The following is a 24,907-nucleotide window of genomic DNA, read 5'->3' as shown; positions in this document are numbered from 1 at the left end:
CCTTATCGCCTCCGCTACTTCGGCCAGCGTCACCTTCTGCTCGACATCGAATCCCGGCTCCCAGTCGTCGAGGAAATATTGGTCCTGGATTGCAATATAATAACACTAACAGAAACAACTGAATCAGATACTTCTGCAGCCATCATCTACTTCCAGTCTCCTAGCAAGTGCGGGCATTATAGCCAAGCTTGTTGTACATACTCTAGCACCGAACCATCGTACGGCCCTCCAGTGCATCAGTGTAATGATACGTGGATAACCAGCCCACTCGGCTATGCCGCATCTCCCTGAAAAAGGGTGTCGAATCGCAAGTCGCTCCGACCCTGCGATCCTATGAGTTATATGTGGGCCACGACACAGCACTTTGCTCCGTAAAAAAGCTGTCCTGCTGCTTGTTGCTCACTCGCTTATCATGCACACTCGCTTATTGTACACGTTAGAAAAGTAACCTGGATAGATAATCGCATCAGTGGCTGGTCGAAATATGGAAAGTTGTGGCCCTAAGTAACGGGCTAGGATCCATAAAACTAGGATAGCGTTAGGTGTACGTTGTTATGACTGCTCTTTACCGAAGGATCGGTTCTTTCTCCTTCCGACCGAGACTGCTGGGGGTCGCCGGAACTTTGTTGCTGAACCATTTCTTAGGTTTTGCCCCGACGCCTTGTCCAAGCATAATTGAGGAGCTAGAGACCAAATCTTCAAGAGTCTCGTGGACTGCCGGATCTGACCGGAGGAAAAATCCATGGCCACCTTCTCACATTATCGAGAACTGCCCCCTCAAACAGTCCGCACAATCCGAAAGGACGGAGTTTTGAGGTAGGTGTACCCAAGGCTGTCGTCATATCCAAGGATCTGGACGCTTGACCTTAACGTCATTCTCCGCATCCCTTTAGACCCAAGGCTTCTATGACTCAAGTTGAGCTCATGCCTGGGAAAACGTACCAATGGCGTTGGGCAGTGAGCGCTTTGACCTTGGGAAATGAGATCCGACGGGCGTCATAGCTCCATCAGCAACGGCAGCTTCCACAACGGTTGATATAACCCGAAATCAGAGTCTTCCATAGGCTCATCCATTCTCTATCCTCGCATGGTTTTGGAACGGTTGAGCCCTCGAGACGCAATTCAACCTCCCGATCTCACTGTGGACTTGATAACTTCGCGGCAATGGATTCTGGTAAACGGGGCGGCTTCTTCAGTGGGCGGATCGCCCGGGCCGTTCTTACGCTCAACAACTTTGTTATTCTGGCCTCGTCTGTCATCATCACGGCACTTATGGCGTATTTCGTACGCCGTGGCCTCAGAGGCAGGCACAACATTTACAACCTTGTCATTGTACGTCACTTGAGCACAACATCACGAAGGCACATCATAGGTATCTTAATTAACAGCTTTTTCTAGGGAGTGATCACGCTTTTCTTCTACTTAATCGCCATGGTTCTGCCGTTCATCAAGTCGTACCGCGGCTACATGGTGCCGCTGAACTGGGTGCTGTCGTACCTGTGGCTCACGTCGCTCATCTTCACGTCGCAGGACTGGAGCGGCGGACGGTGCCTCCCCTTGTGGTGCGGCCGGAAGCACACGGTGCAGGCCTTCTACATCATTGGATTGTACGCAAAATCCTCGTCCCCGGTGTGTGCGTGTCACGGGGCGGGATGCTAACAGAACAAAACAATCAGCGTGTTTCTTCTCTCCAATACCATCCTGGAGACATTGATGTGGGCAACCCATCGGAGGAATCGGGTTGCTGGCGACCATGAGAAGGACCGCCCGCTGACCACCACCACCGGAGGCGCAACCACGGTGCCGACAGATGGACAACAGACAACGACCGCCGCGGTTTGAGGTGTGGTGTAACTTTCGGAGTGGCCACGTGTGCGGCGGTGTGGCTCTGGAAACCTAAGTTTACGTTTGCTTCAGCAGTACCTCCGTCTGAGTTGCTCGCGGGGCAGTTTGCGAATTACCTAGTTAGCCCTTGGAGGCAACTTCCATTCTTGGTTTTGAGGTCAGACGGGCATGTTTGGTTGATGAAGCTCCTCCATCTCTCAAGCCGCGTGATTAATCTAGGCGGTGCACAGTTTGCGGAGGGATCGGTGGTTGGAGGATTTGGTGTATCTTCCTCCGGGTTGGTTTCTTAAGATGACTTCGAGCTTGTTATGTCATTGCCAGGCATCTTGCTCGATGTGAATAAGGTAGTACCTTCGCGATAGTTGCCACCTCAGGATTTAACTCAAAGACAAGAGTTGCCAGTTGGCTTAAGAATCACTAGTCATATTTGGTGCCTTGCCAATAGGAACGGAACCTGGACGCTCACGCCTTTCAAAGTACAGCGCCCGTGGTTTTCACCGTCCTTCAGTAGGTACTGTACCTCATCGTCAAGTCTCCAGCAAAATAAAGTACCTTCCAATTCAAAACAAAATGAGGAAGCACAAAGCAGCACGGCTGTGGGATATGTCATGATGAGTTGAGGGCAATGTGTCACGGTACCTTATCTTGGCAATGGCCTCTATTTCCGTCGATGCATCGCCTCAATTCGGGCTCTCAGCGGCCCCTAGGAAACGAGAACGGTGAAGAAGTCACTGCAAAGTGTTTGGGGGCCCCACACCCTCAAGTACTTAAGTCTCTCGAGTCCCGGCGTTCCGAGACACCTGGAAGTTTCAAGTATCGAGCGTGGGAAGGAGATTGGAGTCGAGTGCTGACACATTGAAATGTGGAATTAATGCTGCTGGCACCTCTAACTCCGGAACCAGGAATGAGTAAGTGGCTTTACCAGAAGTTCGAAAGGCTGACACGACGACACTGTACGGATTATCGCACTCGCATTCGCCAACAGTGTGGTTGCTTGGCGGGATTGGCCTCCGGGCGACACAAACGTTGGAAATTCCCCTCTTTAAACGAACAGCCAGCCTCGCTTCAACTCCCAACAATAGCCGCCCACATTCGGCTCTGAGAAAACGAGCTGTTACTGATATAACCCCTTCGGGTATCGGTCGAGACAACACAGCATTGGACATGTCGTCTGCAAACTTCAGAGCCGTCTTCCCGCCCTCACAAAAGCGGCATCGGGCTGCGGGCCCTGGATACAGTGTAGGTCGTCTCGAGCCTTGGATGACATGGAGCTAACCCGGACAGGGTCTTTTAAAAGACTCGTTTACCCTCCCAACTCTGATGCTACTCGGCGGTCTTGGCCAGGGCCTGCTGTCGCTCATCCTCCCTGCGCGCTATGCGCTGCTACCGCTGCTCTTCCTGCTCCTGCGCGCAGTGGTTCTCACCGCTCTGGACCTCTCCTCCCCGACAGACCACTTCTCCAAAAGCAGAGCGTGATCCCCGGGCGGACCTCAGCGCAGCTCCCCTCCACCAGCTATGACCCCCTCGCCTCCTCCGAAAGGGCATCATCGTCGTCATCACCATCCCCATTCGGGTCAAAGCCAGCCTCAAAGGGAGTCGTCGTCTTCCACCTCGGCATCCGCTTCAACCACCCCCTCGGACCCCTCTCACCAAGCGCCAAGGAGGTTGCCGACCAGTTCCAGGCCTGCCACGGGGACCTCTTGAAGCGGGCGAGGGAGTACGGCTGTCTCGGGGCGACGACGTGGCACGGCGACGAGGCGGCCCGCAACAACACCCTGCTAATCATCTACTACTTCCGCGACGTGGACGGGTTGAACCGCTTCGCGCACGACGGCATCCACCGGCACACGTGGGGCTGGTTCAACCGGACCGTTCTCCAGAAGCGCGGGCACAAGCACATTGGCATCTTTCATGAGGCGTTTTGCGCGCCGGCGGGTGGGTATGAGACTATTTATGTCAATATGCCGCCCGAGCTGATGGGCGCCGGCTACGCCAGTGTCGAGAATGAGGCCACGGGGGAGGAGGAGTGGGTGCGTACCGTGGTTGATGCGTCGAGTCCCGTGTGGCGGAGCCAGATGTCGCGGATGGGGAAGGATGAACGCGAAGGGGCCACTTAGTTAGGTATCAGGTAGCCAAACGGTTGAATAACGAGAGCCAGGTCACACATATCGAAGGATAAACATGTTCGCTATAACTAACGATCAATGGTATCAGAAGTAGATCAAAGGTATCATGAAAATAGCTCCACGGCTCAGCAAGCCCAGCGCCAGACTCCAAATATACAGGGGAAAAAAACAGCAATGCGGATTATAGTGCTCGGCCCGGCAGCATGTCGTGGTCGCGGTCTTCCATGGCGTAAATATCCTTTTGCACCTCGTTCATGTCAATGTGAGCGACAGCGCCGTCGCCGTCGAAGATGCGCGCAATCTCCTCGAGCGTGGGACCCTTGGTCTCGACGTAAAAGAACCACACAAAGACCAGCTCGCAAAGATCCCAGAGCGTGTAGAAGAGCATGAAGTTCCAGTGGTTTGGCAAGTTCTCCCACGCGAGCTTGTTTGTTTGACTGGGAGGAGCATTGCTGTCAGCAGGCGGCACCAAAGGATCGTCTGGTTCCTGGTAATGGGACAGGAAACGTACTTGGAGATGGCCAGCATGGCCTGGACGGTGATGTTCATAATCATCATGCCCTTGGCACGCAAGTGGAAAGGGAGAATCTCGAGCGCATAGGCGACCAGCAGCCCGGAAAAGCCAATGTCGTAAAAGATGCCAAAGATCCAGATAAAGACGAGCTGTGCGTAGCCGGCCTGGACATCGAGCTCGCCCGAGTTCTCGTAGATGGCGCCCGTGATGGTCCAGCAGACAAACGACATGACCATGCCCACCATGGAGATGAGAAACAGTGGCCGGCGACCGAACCGGTCGACGTTGAGGGCGGCGGCGATGGTGACGATGAGGTCGAGGATGGTCTTGCCCGTCGACATGGCCAGTTTCTGGTTCTGGTTGGTGATGCCGGCGCCAATGTAGATGGCGTTCATGTAGTTGGAGAAGAGGGCGTTGCCGCTGTACTGCGAGATGACGCCGAGCGAGACAATGATGGCCAGGCGCCAGCGGTTGCCGCGCGTGCGCAGAAAGTCGCGGTAGCTGGTAGATCGCTCCGTCTCCTTCTGGATCCGGATCGTCTCCCTGATCTCGCGGAACTCAAATTGCACCGTCGCATTGTGCGGGTCGCCGCCGGCGTGCCACTTGGTCAGAATGTGCAGCGCCTCCTGGTGGCGCTCCTTGTTGACCAGATACCGGGGCGACTCGGGAATCCACCAGATGCCGCAGAGCTGGATGAGCGACGGGACGACCTGGATCAGCGTTATGGACCTCCACGACCACTCGTTCTTGATGTTGGCAGTGCCCCAGGCGATGCATGACACGAGCAGCGCGCCGGCGTTCCACAAGCAGTTGTAGATGGCTGTGACAGGGCCGCGGTGCTGCGGGTGGCAGATCTCGGTTAGCAAGAGAGGCGAGGCCATCTGCGCGAGCGAGTTGCCAAAGCCGAGGACGAAACGTCCACCCATGAACACTGGAAAAGGGGTTAGGCCGTTGAACCGAAAAACAGCGAGTCATGGTGCCAACTCACTTCCGTAGCCATTGGCAAAAGCAGTCAAGAACCCGCCTCCAATCATGAAGATACAGCCAATGATGATGGCCGTCCTACGGCCGAAGTGGTCGGCGACGTAGGGTGTGATGAAGAAGGAGACGATGGAACCAATGTTGAACATGTTGACAAGGATGGCCAGCTTGCTATCGAGCACGGGATCCACGAGATCCGGATTGTCCTTGAGTTCGGGGAAGAAGAAGTGGTTCCAGGCGTCGATCTGTTGCGACGTGTTTACCAGCATGCCATCGTACCCGGTGGTCGCTGAGGCCACCATCAAGATGACGGCCAGCCCATAGAGCTTTCTAAGATGCGGCTCCCTCGTCCAGTAGACCCTCTGGAAGCGCGGCGTTTCCTGCACCACTTCGAACTCGGCCGAGGCGGAGTCCGGCCTGACCCTCGACTCCATTGTGGCCTGCGCCCGTTGTTCTCCTCGATTGTTTAGGTCTCTTCTGCGTGCGTGCCGGTCGGGGTTGGGTTAGGATCGGCGGACGAGTCGACGAAACGACAGCAAGGGGAGAAGAGCCGTCGGCAGCCCTGCGTGGATGGAGGTGAGGGAACATTAATAACCGGCGAGGGATGGGCCGGGCAATCCCACCCCGTCAACCCTAAGCCTGGCGCCTTGTCGACATGGAACTCTCTGGGTTTGGGGTTGCATTGTCTTCTTGGTAAAGAGGCCCCTGTCCTCCAAGGCCCGGGGGAGCACGAGCAAAGGAGAGTCGTGGTCAACGGGCAGTGAACCGAACAGGGAGCAGTCCGGGGTTGCATTGACCTGCAATGCAACCCAACGTTCTAAGCATTCCGGCTGGCCAGTCGTCGAACGACCGAAACCCTTGGCACCAAGCCCAAACTGCGATGCGGACGATCCATGCCGAGGGCAGCTAATCACTGCTCCTTCACTCATTGGTAGGTATGTGGTGCCGGCCACAGATGACTCGAGTTAACAGCATCGCTGAGAATGACAGGTCTCTTTCAGATGGAAACGGGACGGGAGACGTGGGTTGACGGGGATCGCCTTGCGAAAGTTGGCGCCTGGGCGTGCCTGGAACTCGGGAAGAAGCTTCCTTGGGCTGGAAAAAGCAAAGGGCACCCGCGATGTGATCGACTGCCCCGCAATCCACAACGTGACGGACACGCGACCTCTAGAGGGCCCGGCCTGGACGGGTGATTAGCATTTCTTCCCGATGTCATGTACTTTCGCTTGTGAAAAAGCGAGTCTGACGTGCATACAATTGTCAACTTGAACCAGCCTCAGAAAGCCGGATGGAAAAACTAACAGAGTGCATAGAGCTGGACAGCCGAGCAGACCCTCCTGTCATCGACAATGACCGTGTAGTCTGTAAAGGTGTCTGTCCGTAAACGATCCGCATTTTTCGGCCACCAGACGGCGGGTTTTTGGTTTGACATGGTGGGCGAGATGGATGGGTCGATATTGCTCCGTTCTGCCAAGGGGCGAAGGATGCAGCTGGGCGGGGTGTCCGTATTGGTGCTCCAGGACAGGTCAAAGCAAAGACCGTACTAAAACAAACTGGTCGACAACGAGCAGAAACCGGCAACGCGATACCATGTCAATCTGTCAGCGTCTTGGCGGACATGACCAACTGCATGGGACGAAGGCACTACCGTTGATGCTGGGCGTCGATTGGACAATGCTGAAACTGTGCCACGATGTGATTCTGGGATTTATCAGTGTCAATGCAATTCTGCTGCAGGGGGAAGGGAGTCTCGGTCAGCCAACACTCGCTTCGCCGCTTGCTTCCCCCTGTCGGCGGTGATGGCTGCATCCTGCACAAAGAGCTGAAATGCAGCGTGAGTGACGGATAAACTCTCGGTATGCAGTTGGTGCTGTTGCCAGTTCCGTGCAAGGAACTGGGTCGCAATGGTCGGCTTCCCGAATCCGGGCCAGGCTCACAAAGTCGGGAAGCAGGGACGTTGATCCGGGGTCAGCAAGTTGACCCACCTCGGTCAATGCGGGCACAGACGCAATTTCGCACTGGTGCCAATGAGATTCCTCGGAGAAAAATCCACTAGTTGGCGAGCCATCTTCAAGTCTTGGACCCTCCCTTGCTGTGTTCTTGAGCGCAAATACTGTCATGCCATTTCCAGCACCGTTTCCTGAGCTCAAACTGCAACGGCCATTGAAGACGAGAAGGCGGATGAGCCCGAACGAGCGAAGAAAAGAAAGACGCCCCACGTGGGATCCCGGGGAGAGTAGGCCGATTGACCAATCAATTCACAGTCGTGTATTGCGCCCCCGCTTTTCGATTTGACAGAAGTGGGGCCATTCCCGGTGCAGAAAATTCCTGGGGAAATGTACGATGACCAATGCGATCGTGTTCCAGGAAAAGCCCACCAGATGACACCGCGACCAGGGCTCATGTTGGAAACCTCGAGGGAGGGACTTTTCTCGTGAAATCCCAGCGATCTGTGCGTTGACAACGACAGGACGTTTCTGGAACTGCTGCCCCACACGCCCCAAACTCAAAACAGCCTCCAATGCGAGCTTCAAAGGAACCAAGGGTTTGGTTCTGACTCTCGAAGCATTCGTCACAACCGGGATGCCGCAGATTTGACACTGCCGATTCCAGGCTCGATTGATGGACCGAGCGAAGCAATCACAGAATGTCCCCCGAGAAAAACATCGGGAAACCGGGTTTTGGAGCAGATCTGCATTGTACAACCGTCTTGCTGCCGTACCGGCGTCGTCCTTGCTCCGCATTCGCCCCAACACGGGAAGCCACAACATGTGGGAAGCGCACAGATTACGGTCCACGACACGGCTGAACCAAGCCCCCGGGAAATCGCCAATTTCTTGAGCATGTGCTTGTGCTTGAGCAACCATGTCTGCCCTGGCAGAAGAGTGCGATGCCAAACTGGGGATACGAGCCGTGAAAATGAAAATTGAAAAGTGAAAATGGGAAGCGAGCGGGAAAGCCATAGCACGTCCAGGCATCCGGTTATGTCAAGCTCGGGATCCGGTGTGCTGAGGTTGCAGGAGTCCCGCGAGATTCATCACATGCCAGTGTCTCAAGGGTCGAAGACTAATGTGAGGCGGCAATGTTAATAAACATTCTTCACAGGCCAGTTTGAGTCGTTTGGATTTAAGTACCTCCCCAACATCAGCACAGCAAACCCCCTACCGACCGTGGCCAAGACGGCTCGATGCAGCAGGTCAAATATAGTTAAACTCTGGGCTCAGGTTTGATGTCAAGTTGTTTGTGTTTGTTGTGTGAAGCCTTGCTCTCGCTGGCAGCTCAAGGTCTGCTCACCTCACAGCAACGTTGACGTAACCCAATTGGATTCAACACAAAGCGAAGCCACAACCCCGCAGTTTCCAGCATTGCTTGCCGAAAACTTCAGGAAGCCATAACTAACTTAGTGTCTTGTACAACTACAACGCTGTCAGGGCTGTCTGTGTCTATAACCATCTACAGCGTATTCTCATCTGCCTTCAGCAATGTTGCTATTTTTCAACACTCATATTCCCCCAGAGGTCGTGCAGCAAATTGTCCGTCAGCTCGACCCAATATCGTTGATCGCCCTCTCTCAAACCTCCAAGTCATGGCGTGCCTTCATCAGCCCCATTCAACACGACTATGTCCAGCGGCTGCTCGCCCTCGAGCTGATGCCAGAGCATGGCGGCATTGTGCCGATGTTCGACGAGCTCTCCCAAAAGTTGTGTCCGCCGTGGGACGGCAGCGAGTGGAAGTCCAACAAGTACGCGTGCTGCGGCTGCATGAAGCTGCAGTCCCATATGATGTTTGACAACCATGCTATTCTTCGCCGTCCGTACCGAAAGCCCCCGCCGTGGAGTGTCGAGGCGGAGAAGGCCGCCATCACAGACTGGGAACCGCTCGAGCCGAGCGCCCGATGGAGGCGTATTCAAGCGCGGGAGGCCCGGGTACGGGAGGAGCAGAGAAAATGGGCTCGCATCGTTGAATGGAGGAGGGACTATGTTATTGGGAATCGGACTGGTTACCAATTTCCACTCGCCGCACGCGACCACCCTGACGAAGACGAGGAATACCCAGTCCGGGCGTACCTGACGGGCACCGCGCGTCAAAAACGCAGATGCATCGAGTGCAAACGTCTCCTCAACATCCGGACCAGGCCCCCGTGCACCATCGAAGTCACTGTCAGCCCTACGGCAACAGCGGTGATAAGCCGGCAAGGCCTGTTTCTGAGTATGTGGGATCGACACTTCCCCGGCCTCGTCGAGCCGCCCCCGCCTGAGGAGCGACCCCGGGTGTGGAGGAGCTTTCGGGGATCGCGGCCCGCGCTCGGCCTTTTCCTCAACGTATACGTTGTCTTCTGTCGGTTCTGCAAGAAATGGCTGATGGACAGCGCTTTCCGGAACTGGAAGCTACAAGAATGGGAATGGCCTCTCCCCGCTAGATTCACCATCGATCCCCTCATCTGCAACCGATGCTACCTCGAAAGCGGTGGTGGTTCCGCTAGGCTTGCCCGGGAGTTGTCTGCTGGCGCCCTCGCCATGTTCCAAGAACACCGGAGAGAAATTGGCGGCCAACTTCGCTTCGGCTGGGACTACATATACAACGACTTCAACAATGCAGCGAATGTCGTCACTTCGCTCGCTGAGTTCAAGGCCATAGGGAACGAGATCCTAGACGGGCTTGAGTGGGTCACGGAGGTCAACGGCTACGGCGATAGACGCCGCTTCCCTGACCTTGAAAAGTCTGACCTCTTGGACTTGCGCCGTCGTTTCGAACGTTACAGGGAGTTCATCTACGATGACAAAGTCGACTCTGGCAGACGGGAAGAGATTCTGAAGAGCTGGTTCAAGTTGTGGGTTGAGGACTACGACAAGTTCGAGGGAATGTATATCTGGCTGGGCAAGCAGATCGCCTGGTTGGAAAGCGAGCCAAATGCCGTCCTCGACTATGTCTTAGAACGTGATCCGTATCAGATCTAAGCTTCGCTACTTTCAAAGCTTTATGGGTTGGCTTCACCGGAGTCTGGTGTTGTCATAGGAAGTTCAACTTTTTCCCGTGCAAACAGGTGGAGGACTGGACTATTGAAGAATGTGTACCTTACAGCAGGCCCCGAGAAGCCCCAACGATCACGGCGGATAGAAAGCTTGGAGGCTTGTGTTGTCGGGTTCTGTCTCCACTCGGTGCCAGGCGAACCTGTGGGGGCTGAGTGAGCCAACTGGACCCTGCAGGTGACGTCTGAACGACATAATCACCTGGGAGACACGAGGGGGCATCGCGGGATGTTCTCTCCTGTGCATGGTCAATCGCGAGCACAGTGATTGATCGAATCCTCACATCAGCCATTCTCCTTGACGCCGCTCGCAATGACCGAAAGCGCGCAGAGTGCCCCTGACATGGGCATCCTCCCCTCTCCGCATACCGTCGACGTGGCCATCATTGACACAACCGGCACCATCCGAGGGGTTCCATCGCAGCTGTTTCTCACCCCGCCCGTCAAAGGGTACGATTGGCTGGCTCTTCCTGTCTTCTCCTTTCTTGTCAAGCACCCCAGCCTGGATCGCTCCATCGTCTTCGATCTGGGCATCCGCAAAGACTGGGAGAACCTAAGCCCAGCGGTGCTGTCCCAGCTGAAGAACCACGGATGGAATGTGCATGTGGACAAGGATGTCAGCGAGATACTTCACGACGCCGGTGTCAATGTCAACAAAGTAGAGGCCATCATCTGGAGCCACCATCACGCTGACCATACCGGCAACCCCAACACGTTCCCATCGAGCACCTCGCTCATAGTCGGCCCGGGCTTCAAGTCGGTGCTCCCCGGATATCCCACCAACCCAAACTCGCCCATCCTCGAAAGCGACTTATCCGGCCGGGAGCTGATCGAGCTAGACTTTGACTCGGGCACCTCAGGAGCGCACACCTTCCAGCGCCTCACCATCGGCCGCTTCCGCGCCCTCGACTACTTCAGTGACGGCTCCTTCTACCTCCTCGACTCGCCGGGCCACGCCGTCGGCCACATCTGCGCCCTCGCCCGCGTCACGTCTAGCCCGGCCTCGTTTGTCTTGCTCGCCGGCGACGCCATTCACCACCCGGGTGAGATCCGCCCAAGCAAGTACCTCCCGCTGCCCAAGGACATCATCCCGGACCCGTTCGCCCCGGATCCCCACCCGCTGGAATCCCACTACGCCTGTCCCGGCGCCGTGTTTGACGCGCTCTTTGCCGGACGAGGGCGACCGGCGAACAGACCTATCTATAAGCCGGCGGGGGAGGCGGAGACGGGGGGCAGGTCGTTCCACCACGACATGGACGAGTTGTTGCGGGTGATTGAGAAGTTGCAGGAGGCTGATGCTCATGACAATGTCTTTGTTGCGGGCGCCCATGACGAGGCGTTGCTGGATCATATCGTCTTCTTCCCCCATGGCACGATGAACGATTTTGTGAAGAAGGGGTGGCTGAGGAGGGTGCGGTGGCGGTTCTTAAGGGACTTTGCCGACGCGGTCGGGAAGCGGGATCATGAGTTTGGAAGGAGGCATTGGGGTCATGAGTGAAGCACACCGCCGTATTGTACTGTAGCTATTGTAGCACAACAGCTGGAGAAGAAAAGCACGGTCACGGAACCTCATATTGCTTATAGCGAATATAAGATTGTCTCGGTCACGCACTGCGTTTGTTAGTCACACCTAGATGGTCACGGAGAGTGTATTGCAGAGATGCCAGCACATCTGCAATCTGTGAGCCTCCATAGGCAAGCTTTGGGAGTCAAATAATGTAGAGGAGCCTGCCAGCCCCTCCTGGCCACCGACCCTTGCGAAAAAGAGGCCGACATTACCGGGCAAGCGAACCCCGGATCTGCTCCCGCTGCTATTCCTATCGTAGCTGTCCCACGGTCTGGACAGAGGCAGCATTGGAAAAGCCGAGACTCAGGTTGATACTTGCCTGTCGTGATGCGAGCTTGTCAGCGACTACCGTATTGATATCAGGATACAGCGCAGGCTTCATCACTGATTGACTAACTCGAAGAAACTCAATCTTGCTGTCACGCCCTGCTTTGTCGCCTTCGACATGTCCCAGCCGCTGCGGCAGCGGTGAGTGGAGGCTGGGACCGTGGCACTGGATCCCCATTCTCATGGTTAGCAGCCCCGGGGCTTTGGAAACTCTCCCTGGCGTCTGCATTGACCGTCTTTAAAAAGCACCAAGGAAACATGAGTCATGGGGCGTTGCGAGCAACTCGCCCATCCATCCGGGGACGTGGTATGTGGACGGTCGAAGCGCATCTCTCAAGCCGTTGTCCCACTGGACCGTCCGATGTGAGTGATATGCATGGAGCAGCCATCGCGAAACCCAGCAAGATGTAGAGTCGGCGCCGCCCGCAGGGTGCCGTGGCATTAGACTCTATCTGTTGGCCTTGAGCTCAAAAGTCGCCGCGTGGAACGAGGTCACCACCTCACGGCCGAGATCCTCATGGCCCTGGCTGGATTCGGTGTTGGTCGTCAGCGCGTCAAGCAAGGCAGCCACTTGTATGCGGCACTCTGCGTTTCCCTCCCCCGCACCCCAGGCGAGTCCCGCCCCCGCTCAATGGTACGTGGCTCAGCAGCATTCACACACTCCACCTACGGGGAAGCGGGGGCTCGTCCTGGGGGTCAACGGCTGTGGTGATTTGTTGGGGATCATCCGGTCGACTCGCAACTCTTCCGACTACAGTACGCCCTACTTTCAGTTATATCGCAGCGGCACTGGCGCTCCATGCCCATCAAATATCGGGTCACGCTGCAGGCAGTCAACAGACGCAAGCAGGCAGGGTAGCCATCATGAAGTCCAAAACAGTCAAAACTCGAGGCTGAGCAGCCAGCGAAGTGAGGCACGCAGACTGAGAATGGACGATCGCGCACGACTGCACCCATAGATGACAAGACAGGAGAATATCAATGCATTTATGGATCCATTCCCGGCACTGCCTTGCGAACCAGTTGGAAGATCGGAATGGTGGAAGGAGGTGAGTACAGTTGCAGAATTTGACCCCCACTCCCCTGCGCCTTCCCCCAGACGGGCGCTTATCAGGTTGTTAACAGGCTGTGTGCAAGGGGTTTGAACCAATCAAGGGCCATTCGATGAGGAACGGTGAGATGGCGGCGCGATGGGGCAAGGGTCGGATGAGGTGGCCCGGAGCCCCTGTTCTCCACGTCTCGGACGCCCCACCCGTCCGCCTAACCTCATTTTCCTCCTTCCCCGCTCAGTCACCCGACCTCGCCCCGTTCCCTCCTCCACCACGGGTACAGACACCGAAAAGCTTAACCCCAACACCGTTAATCCCATCTGCCTCAACATTTATCGAGTGCATTCGATCCAGCCAACCCTCCGCGCCTAACCCCGATGCCAGACCATGACAAGGCTATCGAATACGCCTGCAAACTCCAGCATCTCATCGGCCTCGGCGCCGTCGCCGCTACATCGCCTGCCTGTCAATCCCCGCAGGAAGAAGGTCGCACCTGATGAACGCAAGCGTGTGGCCACTGCGTAAGTATAGCGATAGAGGATTGCTCCCTCTGCAGTCCTTTCCTCGCGTCGTCACACATGACGCCTGCTCTTAACACATCTCATTCTAACGTGCACTGTTTCATGACCGCAGCTGCAATAGCTGCAATGTGCGCCGCATCAAGTGCAGCGGCGAGCGGCCGTGCCGCCAGTGCACCAGCGCCCAGCGCGAGTGTCTGTACCCGGAGCCCGTCGAGCGCGTCACCATCCCCAGGGCTGAGCTCGAGTCGCTGCAACGCCGGTGCGCCTCGCTCGAGCGCCAGTTGGCCGCCACTGAGCGGAGTGACCCTCGGCTAGAACCCGGGCAGCAGGCCGCCTCGCCTCCGACATCATCCAACAGCACGCCATCGTCCTTGACTGGCGGCACGCCGCACACCGTACGGCTGGGAGGCATCGACGGCAGGATGCTTGCCGACCCCGCCGGCACTTCTCGCTACCTCGGAGAGACGTCCGGGGCGACTTTCCTCGACACGCTTAAGGAGCTCATCGTCACGGCAGCGCCATTGGCCAAGGTGCTTGATGGCGACTCGGGGAGAAACCCGGCAGGCGCCGCCTTCCTTGGGTCTCTCGGCCAGTACCAGACGCACGACTCCCGCCCATTGGTGTTGCCGGTGGCTGTCGATCCCCTGGCGTTACCTTCGGAAGCCGAGATGTCGTCGGCTTTGTCGCAGGCTCGTTACTTCATCCAGGACGGCAACGGTATCTTTGCGAGTGGCGGCATCATGTTCTGGCCCTTTGTTGATATCCAGGAGATCCTCTCGCTTGCTTCACTCCCGGGCACGCAGGGCCCCGGTGAACCGAAACGACCGGGACCTCACCATCGCCCTCTGGCCCTGTATCATGCCTCGTTTGCCTTTGTCCGAATGTTGAACATCAGGGATCCCGGTTCTGCTGTCGATGGCCAGCTCGGGGAGGAGTACTTTGCCAGGGCTCGCTCGCTACTGGGCAACCTGCTCGACCGTACCACATACACCATCACCGACATCGCGGTGCTGGCTCTCATGGCGCTGTACCTGATTGAGAACAATCGCCGAGACGCAGCCTACATGGCCATTAGCAATGCCATGACCATCAGCGTCATGCACGGCCTCCACAAGGGAGGTTCGGGCAATGAAATTGGCGTGCGGACATTCTGGACCGTCTACGTCCTGGACAGGTAGGCTCGGCTGCCCCTGAACCCGACATCTACGGCGCTGACTATTGTAGATGGCTGGGATGTGTCATGGGCCGGCCGCCCACGACACCAGATGACGCCATTACTCTTCCTCTTCCTCGAGAGTACCCGTATGTACCCCCAAAATTCCCCCATATCCACATGCTGACGATTCGAAGCGGGCTTCCGTCGCCGGCCGGTCTCCGTGCGCATGTGGAGCTGTGTAAGATATCGGACTACATCGTCTACAGCAGCTACAGGGAATCCGGGCTGCCAGATCTTCTGACAAATGCGACGGTTCGCGTAGGCAAGGCGCTGGAAATGCTGAGGACTTGGCGTGCGAACTTGCCGCCCGCCCTCCAGCTCCCGGCGGACCCCCTAACGCTCCTCCCGGTCGACATATTTACCATGGCCGCCTCGTTCGGGCAGGATCCAGCCGGGCTGCTGACCGGCGCGGCCAGCTTCGGGCGTGACCGGGCCTGCTGGTCTCTGCACATGAGCTACAATCAGGTGAGTTGGTGGTTGTCTCCTTCGGTGGAGGGTGCGCTTCTGACATAATCCTCAGCTCGTGATTCTGGCAATCCGGCCTGCAATGCTGATGGCCGTCTGGAAGGCCGTCGCCAGCATCGTCTGCGACAACTTGCCCTTCGACATGGAGAACCACCCTCACCTTGAGCCGATCCGCGCCTGCAGCGACGCCGCCCGACGCAACCTGCGACTGGGCCGGCTGATGCGGCTCCACAGCCCCCGGCAAAAGCTGCTGCTGCCCGACCTGCACAACATCTTCAACGCCGCCATCGTCCTTATCATGCACCAGATGGTCTTTGTCAACCTGAGAACCCAGGATCTGGATGATGTGGGATGGACCATCGAGGTGTTTGACACGGAAGCCGAGACGGGCAGTGAGTACGCCAAGGACTGCGCGCGTGTTTTGCACGACTTCAAGTACCTTGCTCAGCGCCTGCGGAACCCCATCCACGACCCGGGCACTAAGCGGGTCCTCTTGTCTGACGAAGGTGCCCTGCGTGATCTGCTGCCGAGCGAAGCGGCCTCCGCTGCTGTGGTGGATGGAAGCAGTAGTCGTGGGTCTGCTACCACCAACGGCGAGGCGGAGAATCCGGGGCATCAGGTGAAGCGTGGGCCGCAGCTGTACCAGAGGGTGGCTGCCATGTACCAGACGCTGTCTTGTTGGTGGCAGGCCGACTATATGCAGTTTTACAGTACTTTTCTTTCTTAGGTTTTCCGAGTTGGGCGCAGATTTGGCTTGGTGTTGAGTTCGGCGATGCAAAAGATACCACGGTCTTTTTCCTCTTGTACAACGGGTTCGCTCTTTCAGGCTCTCTGGGGTGATTGATGGATGGCCTTATAAGCTTCCGAAGAACTGTTTCTCTTCGGCCTCGAGCTTTGCAGATTGCTGTGCGATCTGCTCTGTCGTCCATTCCCCGGTTTCCATGAGGTACTCATCGACCAGGCTGGCGGGAATCCACTCGAAAAAGATATTGCGGATAGCCAGCTTGACTGTGCTGTCGCTGCCGGGCGAAGCCTGTGCGTCCTGGATCGTCGATGCTGCATTCCGGACTCGTTGGCTGTTGTACTCGGCCAGCCACGCGCGGTTGACCTGGGATGGGTCGTTGTCCTCGACGACGTGGTCATCCGGTCGGCCCGGCGGCGCGATCTTGTCCGACTCCCCCAGCACGACGACCTTGGCGGTCGGGCTGACGTGCTTTGCGCTCAGCGCGGCCGGGAGCGAGCCTGTCTTGTTGCTGACTGCGCCTGAAGCTGCGATGCGGTCGGCGCCGAGGACGAGTAGGTCGATGTCTGAAGATGCTAGGGCGGCTGAGGCGTCAGTGTAGATGGTTATTTTGTGTGTTGGATTTCCTGGAGGGGGTGAATTTGTGGTGAGGTCGTTGACGAGTGCCCCGGTCAGTGAGACCCCTTCGTGCAGCGGGCGGGACTCGAGGATTCGGAGGTCGAGGACAAATCCTGCTTCGGCGGCGTGCCGAAAGCCCTGGCGGATGGTTGAGCTTTCAGACAGTGTCAAAATCGAGATCGGTTCATGCGATGCCCGCTTTGAGGCAAAGGTCTTGTTGAGATATGCGGCAAATGCCTGCGAGATGCGCTTGGCCGATTCCTGCCGTTCCGCGATCTGAGCTTCCAGTTCACAAAGCACGTTCTCACGCAACGACCCTCGTTCCGACCTTTGCCTCACCTGCTCGACCCTCGCCAGCGCAGCCAGCAGGACGCTCAGGATGGCGGCGCCCATGCTCTCCCTCCCGTTCTTCCACAGATGCCACGCCGCAAAACGCACCTTGACCCACCACCCCTCCTCTCTCTCCGTCGCCGCCGCCGACCCGCCGTCGTCATCGGGAGCCGGAGCGTACGTGTAGTCCATTCGCGCAACCACATCCTGAAATACCCGCAGCGCGACCCCAGCCAGCTGCCGCGCTCCGCTCTCGTGGTCCCGAGCCAGCGCCTCAAGCCCATCGGAAAGGACCTTGCCGGCCGCCGGCCCGAGGTCTGTCTCAAACCACACGCGCCTCAGACTCTCGGCCAGTCGCGGCACCGCGCGCAAGGTACCCGCCGCAGCATCCCTGATGACGGCGTCGGGATCGTGCCAGCCCCACGCCTCGTGCTCCCAGTCGGTCTGGATCTGCTGCTGCTGCTGCTGCTCGGTCTCGGCGGTGGGCGTCTCTTTGTTGAGCCGGAAGAGGAAGGGGAAGACGGTCCATACGCGGCGGACGGAGCCGTCGTGGAAGGTGAAGGGCTTGCCCTGGCGGAGAAGAGATAGGGCGGTGGGCGTGAGCGTGGTTTCCTCGGCGATTTCGCGCCAAGCGGCTGCGAGGGGCGTTGGGTCCGACGGGTCGATGCTGCCGGAGATGGGGGCCCAGTGGTGTCTTATGGGTTTCGTCAATCTGATCAATTTGATGTAAAGTTTGGAAGGGCAACCGTCTGCTTACTTGTATGTTGAAACACGGTCGCTGCGTTGAAAGAGAGCTACGCGGGGTTTTCCGTCATGGTTCTGCATGATGAAGGATGAGACGACGGAGCGTTTCTTCCACTCGCCAGTAGTGGTCGAAGTGGACGCCATTCTCTCTGACTAGGACTTGTGAAAACGCTTGAAAGAATGCCGGAGGATGATGGGTGTCGTATCGACGTTATGGGCGCTGTAGAATTTGCTGACGATGAATGGGTGTTGACGACAACAGTAGGCGGGACGGCATCAGTGTTGCTACGATCGCGGGGAGTCTTTGCCGGCTGCTGCCGGCTGTGACAGCTGAGTGATTTTATCCACTTACAATACGCTTGTACGATGACCCAATTACTGTACTACTCGGATGGTTTGCTGCGGTGGTGTTGGTTGCAAAGTTCTGGTGCAGCTGGTTGGGGCCGCCTCACCCGAAAGCGGAAATGTAGGTGGAAAGTTGGTGCAATTGCAGTGGAAGCATGAGGGAGGCGCAACTACCTACTGTGGTCGAGAACCTGCTCGAAGCTCAAACTCCTCATTGATTACCCGTTCCCTTCTGATGTACGATTGGGATAAGAAGTTTCCCAGTCATACCACGCGCCAACAACAGCCCCACCAATCTTGAATAGCTGAACGGTACCTGATCATCCACATGTAGTATTCCATTACGTTGAGCGGCCCGATCCAAGGTCGGTACAGATGCCAGACGCTGACATCTTTCCTCCAGGGAGGCCACTGGCACTACCGATACTACCGGCAGCACCGTACAGCCCGAAATGGCGACACTCACTCTTGTGGTTCCTCAAGGAGTTCCCTGTCATCAAGTTCTCTTCGGATCGCCGTCGCTGTGCCAGGGCAATCATTGCACCACTTCGGCCCCGAGGTCCCTGAGAACATGGAAATCGATGACTTTATGTGTCATAGCGGTCTTCCGAGCCCGGTCGCTTGTCGAATTGCACAACTAGCCACCAACACCTGCCAACGTTTTGGATGCCTTGCTGTCCGAAGTCAAGAAAGGATACATGGCGGGTTTCACCAATGAGTCGTGGCTTCTGGTCGCCGGAGTTGACTGTTCTGTCCCGAGCACGGAAGACGACTCTCTCATTGTCTGCTTGCACTCGAATAAGGACTTGGATGAGGAAAGAACCGTTGAGTTCATTCCTGTTGTGCCACGAACAGTAAAAGCTCGGGCTAAGTACCAGGTTTTTTTATGCGTGGTGGCCAATCGGATATCGACGAAGAGCCTACCAGTACTGATGCATAACTGCATTTGTCGAGTCTGTCCGAGTCGGCAGCCCCGCACCGGTTTTGTTGTGGCGTTGATGCAGATAACTTGAGTTGGTTCATGCAGCTCGCCGGATTTTGTGGCGGTCCGGTCTCGGAAACCAACGTCGGGTAGCTCCATAGTTCTTGTTCTTTGAACTCGTCTTCTCCCCCCCGACAAGAGCTTAGACTAGGCAAACGACCAAGAACTCAGCATGAAGCTACATTGTGTGGTCGTCACGCTCGCCATGAGCCATGTCGCTGCGGCAGAGTCCACGACGGTGCCGCTCAACATCACTGCCTTATCTTCCCGCGCGGGGTATTCGGTGATTGAGTGCTGGCAGCTGTCCTCAGTCCCGGCCGCCTACATGGCTGCCGTTAACTACGCGGTCGGAAACACCACCGTAGCCACATGGTCGCGGATCGAACCACGAACCACTGTGGGCGAGGCGTGGGCGCCGCATATCCAGTGAGCCCTTCCAAGGGGAGCCAAGGGCTAATATCGCTGACGTTTCAAAAGACTCTCGGTCGTCCTGAACGGCCTCATCAGGATCACAGCTCCCGCGCCTGTTGCCGATGGGCCCGACGCCTCGATGTGTCTTCAAGATCATCCGGGTCGCAAGGAGCGGCCAGACACGAGGGTGTTCTATGCTATGCCAGGGACCCTTCGCTCATCAGTCCTCATCGCTGCCGACCTCAAGTCGGCCAGCACACTGGCCGGCCACTTCACCGAGTTCCCGAGCGACGAGCCCACAGTCCTCATACAGATTCCGTTTGTGGACGACAAGGCACCGGCACAGACCGTTCTTCACGAGGGACCTTGCCTGTAGAGTCTGATACGCTGAGGGGCGAAGAAGGGGCGCTTAATCATAAACGGAGAGGAGACTGTGGAAGTTCATGCCATGGTCGTCGGCTCTGGCCCATACCGCTAGTGGCACAACAAGAGTGCAATATATCAGAACCAAACCAACAAAATCAACGCCCAACTCCGCCTGCCCCCAAAAGCCAAGGTGCATTGCAATTTCACCACTCCCCTCCTCCGCGTCTCTGTGATGCCTTCCGAGTCATTGCAGACCACCGTCCGAACTCACTTCAAGACAAACCGTACTTTCCACCCTCCTTATGCACCGGCTTGGTCGCTGCCCCGCCATAGTCACCCAGCCCCTGACTTCCGCTGCCATTCCCGGTCGACTCGGCGCGGGGATCAAGTGCCTCCGCGACGCGCGATCGACTCCGTCCCGCCGAGCTCTGGGCAGCGGACGGCTGGGCCGAATTCAGCGTCTGGCTCGTGACGGATCCGCTGTGCTGGCCCCCCGCGGCGACGGTGCTGCTGAGGTCGCTCCGCTCGGCGGTTCCCGGGTTCTGCGCTTCAGTCGTCGTCGACGGTGAGAGTCCGGGCTGGCCGTCGCCGGTCGGAGGCTGGTCGGGGTAAGGGCCCCGTTTGTGGGGGTCGTAGGTCTCGACCGTGGCTTGTTCGCGCCGTTTGGGGTTGACGGCGTCTTTGATGGCTTCGACGATGTCAGACATGGTGGGTTCTCTGTTTCGTTCGACGTGGATACAAGTGTTGTCTGAATGTGCTCTGTTGAAGGGTGGCTGATTCCGAGCACGGGTGGTTTGGGAATCCGGCTCGTTTGTTTGCCTATGAGGCCGTGGTGACAGAGTGGAATATGTGACGTCACTACCTGCTGATAGAGCCCTTGAAACTGAAATTGCCAAGACGGGCCCAAAGCCGGCGAATCTCTCCCAGTGCATTTTCCAATCTGTATCGAAACGCACTACAATACGTGTACACTATGGCTGTACTTGATTGGCTGGGCCCGGCCGGGCCCTTGTGGCCGGGTCCTTGAGGTTGGGCTGGTCCGAGGGCCCACTTGCCGGGATTTTGCCGGCCTGGCCTCCGATAATCGACGGCAGCGCTTCCGAACGGGTATTGCCCGAATATTGAACTTGAAGACGTATCATGTATGAAGATAGGGAATCATATAACCACTTGAATTTGAAGCAGAAACGCCATCTTGTGTAGCGAAGGATTCAGGGGAGCTTCACAACTTCCGTTATGGTAAAACTGTTAAGCTGAGTCACTCGCTGATATGGGTCACTCGCTGGTAATATACCTTATAGAATTCTGAGTGAAGTTAAGAGTTTCTTTTTCTGGGATTTGGGAGGATGGATTTATACTCTAGGGTCAGAGCATTGTTATAGATAGGGCCGTCTGAGAGCAGTAATGAGTGCGCTTTGTAACTCCGGTGGAAGTATACATATAGTGAGCGTGCTCAACATTGGCTTTTGTTATCTGCAACGGGCTGTTACCTACACGATAAATAGTTCCGACAATCTCGTCTATAATATCATGGTCACGTCATCGCAAGAGAGGCACACGCCTCGAGATGCAGACAGCGCGTCGCCCACAACACCGCGGCGAGGCTAGAAGTCATGAGAGGAAACATGAAATCTCTTTTACACTGCCTTACTAAAGAAAGTACTCTTATCTATTTGTTCTCTCACCATGTACTCCTGTCTCCCTACTCTTCGCCTTCAGCCTGGTGGAGATATTTATCTCCTTGGCGACCCCACCTCCTACGAGGTCAAGCCAGAAGACATCCAGCTGAGGTGCCAATCGCTCATACCAAAATCCCACAGATATTATCCGGTACCGACCCAATGACCATGTCACCCTTCGGTAGCGGTCACGTGTCCTCATGAACGAAGCAAGAGTCGTTGGGATGAGAATTTTGCCGAGAAGACAAAAACCAGGAACCTTTCTGAACAGGCAGGTTGACAATGGCCACTTCCAGCATATGGCTCTTCGCACTTAACACCGTCTCATTGGCCTGTCTCTTGACCGGAATTTACTATGCTGTTCGATACCACAACAAACCGCTTCTGGCATGGGACGTGCCCACCCACCTTTCCTACCAAAAGATAGGAACAGTTGTCCACTCGCGCAAGCTGGCACGCTATGATGCTGATTTCTGGAATTACGCCGTCCAGATTTGCGGAGGTGCCATTGCAGCAATTACTCTTTTTGCGTTTCAGCGTTACCGCAATGGTCAATCACAGTGGAGGGCTCAGTCAACTTCAGGCTCCAGTTTGCGCCCATCGCTCAGCTCGGTAACAGGAAGTACATGGAGCCGGTTCGGCTTGAACTTCAGCGGCAAAACAGGTATCACCACCATCTTCGCATGTATTTCTGTTGGCGCGGGGGTCTTCAGCAGCCTGTTCGGAATGCACCCCACGACATGGACGACAACGAGCCCCATCGGTGCCGTTTCCACTGCCGCCATCACGGACGAGCTCACGCGCGTCCCGGCCGCGACCCCTTGGGACATGACGTCCCTGATGCTGCGCAGCGCCTTTGAGCGCGTTGTTTTGCAGAAGCCGCATGGTCTACATGTCACACATCGCTACCTCACGCGCCATCTCACAAATGGGGAGGGTGTGCGAGTCGGGAGGACCGTCTACCCAACCATTCGGACGCACGGCGTGGGAGTCGCGCCTGCCCCATGGGAGCGGAGCGGTTACCGCGTGCCAGTTGACCAGAGCCGTGTGCTGGCCTACGAGCCCATTGTGGCGGCGACCAATGTGACTGTCCAGTGCAGCGAGAGCACCAAGGACTGGGCCTGGGGTTACGAGGTTCACGAGTTTGCCTCGACGGAAGAACCTGATCAACCCAACACCATCATACACCGTTTCCACTTCTTCCCCAAGACAGACTGGCACACTCGGGGGCCGAATCGAACCGTCACATACGTCGACGCGGACCAGACATTCCACCTCGAGACCTGGCAAGCCCTGAAGAAGGACGGCGATGAGCCTGAGCATGCAAATAACATGGAGGTACACCAACTCTTTGTCTTCACCAACGTTCACCCAATCAAACGTGTCCCCAAAGCCATTTTTATCGACTGTCGGTACGGAGGCTTCGACGTCATCAGGCAAGTCACTATGACCGCACCCTTGGAGCCCATCTCCATCGGGGACATCAGAGACACCAAGGGCGCCCTGGACATGGAGGACCTGTACCCTGCGGCTTCAGCCATCGAGAAAGCCCTCGGCCGCGACGGAGGCGCCATGATCGCCGGCATGACGGCTGCCGGCATGACCTCTCTCGAGGTGTGGGATCTACTCCGCGGCCGGACGCTCGAGCTACACGAGCTGATCGAGCACATCTTGGTCGACACGGCGCAGGCTTACTTCAGCCTTGTCAGGCAGTGGAGGGAGGAGGCTCAGTTCTTTTCGTGGCCGCGAGAAGTCCCGGCGGGCCACTTGACGGCGACCACGAAGCGTATTGGCTGGGCTGGTAGTGCCGGGCTGGGAGGCGTGATTGTCCTCGGACTGCTTGCGCTGTTGCCGCTCACGGCTCTGACGAGTCTGTCGCGAGGTGTGGTGCGCGATTATCAGCGGAGGAGGTTTTCTAATAAGTTTGAACTGAAGGACGGGGTGATCAAGAAGAAATCTGATTAAACTCCAATCGGCTGCTCGTCACTCAGGCTCGGTCTTTCTGATACTCTCACGTGGTACGGTATTTCGTGCTTTATTGGAGTTATCGTTCCACGCTGGGGTCCCTGAGCCAAGAAGCTGCTGCCCGCCGCCCCGCTGATGCGGATGTGAGTGTCTTCGCTACAGACTGGCTGTTACGGTTTGACTGCGACGACTCGGGCGGTGCCGACGAGCGGGAAAAAAAAAAAAAAACACCAATTTGGGCAGTTGCCCAGTACTTGAGACCGCTCCTGACAAATGTCACCACGCTCCTGATCCCAATGAGTCATTTATTGACCCAGATTGGAACTGAGTCGCAGCTCGCTCAAGAACGAGCCCAAGTGTCTTTTGTGCCAATCCGGTCAGTTTTCAAGTTGGGTAGCCCTCAGCTGCCGTCAGGCACAAGAGTCTGCCAGCATGTGTGCCTTACATGGGGATGCCGACAACCACTCTCTAAACAGATGTCATTAACAACATAAGGCACCTGCATTGGTACAAACCGGGCGTTTGCTTTGGTTGGGTGGTGGGGATATCACTTCTGGCTGCGTAACGGAATACTGAACCAGTCGATGGATCAGGCATTTCTCACATTGCGTGTGGCGCTCTGCGTATCTTGGGAGACACGTCCCGAGACCCAAAAGCGCGACCTGAACTTGTTGGCATGTAGTGTACAACGTAGAACTAGAGAGCCACATGGATGGCCGTGTTTCAATTTGACTGCCCAAAGCTTGCTTTGCTGGCTGCTGGGCATTAATATCGGCATGCCGTGGTATTATTGAACCAAGGCCGCTGTCGCTTCGTCCTCCCTTCTTTACGAATTTGAACCGTAAAGCGTCGCGACATTTAATTTACCACATAAAATTCACCTCCCAACCGATCTGCCAGTCGTGCCGATTTGTTGTTTGTTAGCGACACTCTCTATACCCGACGTACGAGGCGCCCTCTCGATATAAAGTCACTCGCCAGTTTTGAACATTTCCAGATTCTTTTCAATATGTCAATCAACTGCCTCACGAACTGGATTCCAGGCGGGAACACGTTCAGCCCCTGTAGGCACGATGAATGTGAGA

At 56.5% G+C, this 24,907-nt stretch overlaps 12 protein-coding genes across 12 annotated transcripts; 8 read left to right on the top strand and 4 right to left on the bottom strand.

Annotated features, from left to right (window-relative positions):
* The first annotated feature begins 1,015 nt into the window (after window positions 1-1,015).
* Window positions 1,016-2,257, top strand: N657DRAFT_605239 (uncharacterized protein). Its single transcript, XM_062790184.1, has 3 exons — window positions 1,016-1,332; window positions 1,399-1,607; window positions 1,677-2,257. Exons 1-3 carry the CDS (start codon window positions 1,165-1,167, stop codon window positions 1,840-1,842), a joined length of 543 nt encoding a protein of 180 aa, XP_062642863.1. The 5' UTR covers window positions 1,016-1,164; the 3' UTR covers window positions 1,843-2,257.
* Window positions 2,258-2,907: 650 nt separating this feature from the next.
* On the top strand, window positions 2,908-4,095 carry N657DRAFT_321593 (uncharacterized protein). The gene is made up of 2 exons (XM_062786796.1): window positions 2,908-3,780; window positions 3,842-4,095. Exons 1-2 carry the CDS (start codon window positions 3,111-3,113, stop codon window positions 3,964-3,966), a joined length of 795 nt encoding a protein of 264 aa, XP_062642862.1. The 5' UTR covers window positions 2,908-3,110; the 3' UTR covers window positions 3,967-4,095.
* A 57-nt stretch (window positions 4,096-4,152) lies between these two features.
* Window positions 4,153-5,900, bottom strand: N657DRAFT_582494 (sugar transporter-like protein; the record flags this gene model as incomplete). Its single annotated transcript, XM_062789619.1, has 3 exons — window positions 4,153-4,408; window positions 4,483-5,416; window positions 5,474-5,900. 3 exons carry the CDS (start codon window positions 5,898-5,900, stop codon window positions 4,153-4,155), a joined length of 1,617 nt encoding a protein of 538 aa, XP_062642861.1.
* Window positions 5,901-7,623: 1,723 nt separating this feature from the next.
* Window positions 7,624-8,837, bottom strand: N657DRAFT_321599 (uncharacterized protein). The gene has a single exon (XM_062786797.1). It carries the CDS (start codon window positions 8,442-8,444, stop codon window positions 7,725-7,727), a length of 720 nt encoding a protein of 239 aa, XP_062642860.1. The 5' UTR covers window positions 8,445-8,837; the 3' UTR covers window positions 7,624-7,724.
* A 111-nt stretch (window positions 8,838-8,948) lies between these two features.
* N657DRAFT_582486 (uncharacterized protein) lies at window positions 8,949-10,424 on the top strand (the record flags this gene model as incomplete). Its single annotated transcript, XM_062789617.1, has 1 exon — window positions 8,949-10,424. One exon carries the CDS (start codon window positions 8,949-8,951, stop codon window positions 10,422-10,424), a length of 1,476 nt encoding a protein of 491 aa, XP_062642859.1.
* A 192-nt stretch (window positions 10,425-10,616) lies between these two features.
* Window positions 10,617-12,153, top strand: N657DRAFT_321601 (uncharacterized protein). Its single transcript, XM_062786798.1, has one exon. The coding sequence runs from the start codon at window positions 10,809-10,811 to the stop codon at window positions 11,991-11,993; it is 1,185 nt and encodes a 394-aa protein (XP_062642858.1). The 5' UTR covers window positions 10,617-10,808; the 3' UTR covers window positions 11,994-12,153.
* Window positions 12,154-12,791: 638 nt separating this feature from the next.
* N657DRAFT_321603 (uncharacterized protein) lies at window positions 12,792-13,545 on the top strand. Its single transcript, XM_062786799.1, has 2 exons — window positions 12,792-13,438; window positions 13,527-13,545. The coding sequence occupies exon 1, from the start codon at window positions 12,965-12,967 to the stop codon at window positions 13,346-13,348; it is 384 nt and encodes a 127-aa protein (XP_062642857.1). The 5' UTR covers window positions 12,792-12,964; the 3' UTR covers window positions 13,349-13,438; window positions 13,527-13,545.
* A 280-nt stretch (window positions 13,546-13,825) lies between these two features.
* N657DRAFT_582479 (uncharacterized protein) lies at window positions 13,826-16,367 on the top strand (the record flags this gene model as incomplete). Its single annotated transcript, XM_062789616.1, has 5 exons — window positions 13,826-13,959; window positions 14,072-15,133; window positions 15,184-15,261; window positions 15,310-15,640; window positions 15,696-16,367. The coding sequence occupies 5 exons, from the start codon at window positions 13,826-13,828 to the stop codon at window positions 16,365-16,367; spliced, it is 2,277 nt and encodes a 758-aa protein (XP_062642856.1).
* Window positions 16,368-16,775: 408 nt separating this feature from the next.
* Window positions 16,776-18,218, bottom strand: N657DRAFT_541187 (nagb/rpia/CoA transferase-like protein; the record flags this gene model as incomplete). Its single annotated transcript, XM_062787824.1, has 2 exons — window positions 16,776-18,024; window positions 18,088-18,218. Coding segments are annotated over 2 exons (1,380 nt in total), but the record flags the coding sequence as incomplete, so codon positions are not given.
* A 1,122-nt stretch (window positions 18,219-19,340) lies between these two features.
* N657DRAFT_650638 (uncharacterized protein) lies at window positions 19,341-20,358 on the top strand. Its single transcript, XM_062793988.1, has 2 exons — window positions 19,341-19,827; window positions 19,879-20,358. The coding sequence occupies exons 1-2, from the start codon at window positions 19,574-19,576 to the stop codon at window positions 20,186-20,188; spliced, it is 564 nt and encodes a 187-aa protein (XP_062642854.1). The 5' UTR covers window positions 19,341-19,573; the 3' UTR covers window positions 20,189-20,358.
* Window positions 20,044-21,083, bottom strand: N657DRAFT_650637 (uncharacterized protein). The gene has a single exon (XM_062793987.1). The coding sequence runs from the start codon at window positions 20,883-20,885 to the stop codon at window positions 20,451-20,453; it is 435 nt and encodes a 144-aa protein (XP_062642853.1). The 5' UTR covers window positions 20,886-21,083; the 3' UTR covers window positions 20,044-20,450.
* A 1,028-nt stretch (window positions 21,084-22,111) lies between these two features.
* On the top strand, window positions 22,112-24,050 carry N657DRAFT_627494 (uncharacterized protein). The gene has a single exon (XM_062790817.1). It carries the CDS (start codon window positions 22,140-22,142, stop codon window positions 23,820-23,822), a length of 1,683 nt encoding a protein of 560 aa, XP_062642852.1. The 5' UTR covers window positions 22,112-22,139; the 3' UTR covers window positions 23,823-24,050.
* The last annotated feature ends 857 nt before the right edge of the window (window positions 24,051-24,907 follow it).

Source organism: Parathielavia appendiculata, assembly GCF_033297405.1.
Source record: "Parathielavia appendiculata strain CBS 731.68 unplaced genomic scaffold N657scaffold_32, whole genome shotgun sequence".
Taxonomy (NCBI): domain Eukaryota; kingdom Fungi; phylum Ascomycota; class Sordariomycetes; order Sordariales; family Chaetomiaceae; genus Parathielavia; species Parathielavia appendiculata.
This window is presented reverse-complemented; position numbering and strand designations above follow the sequence as displayed.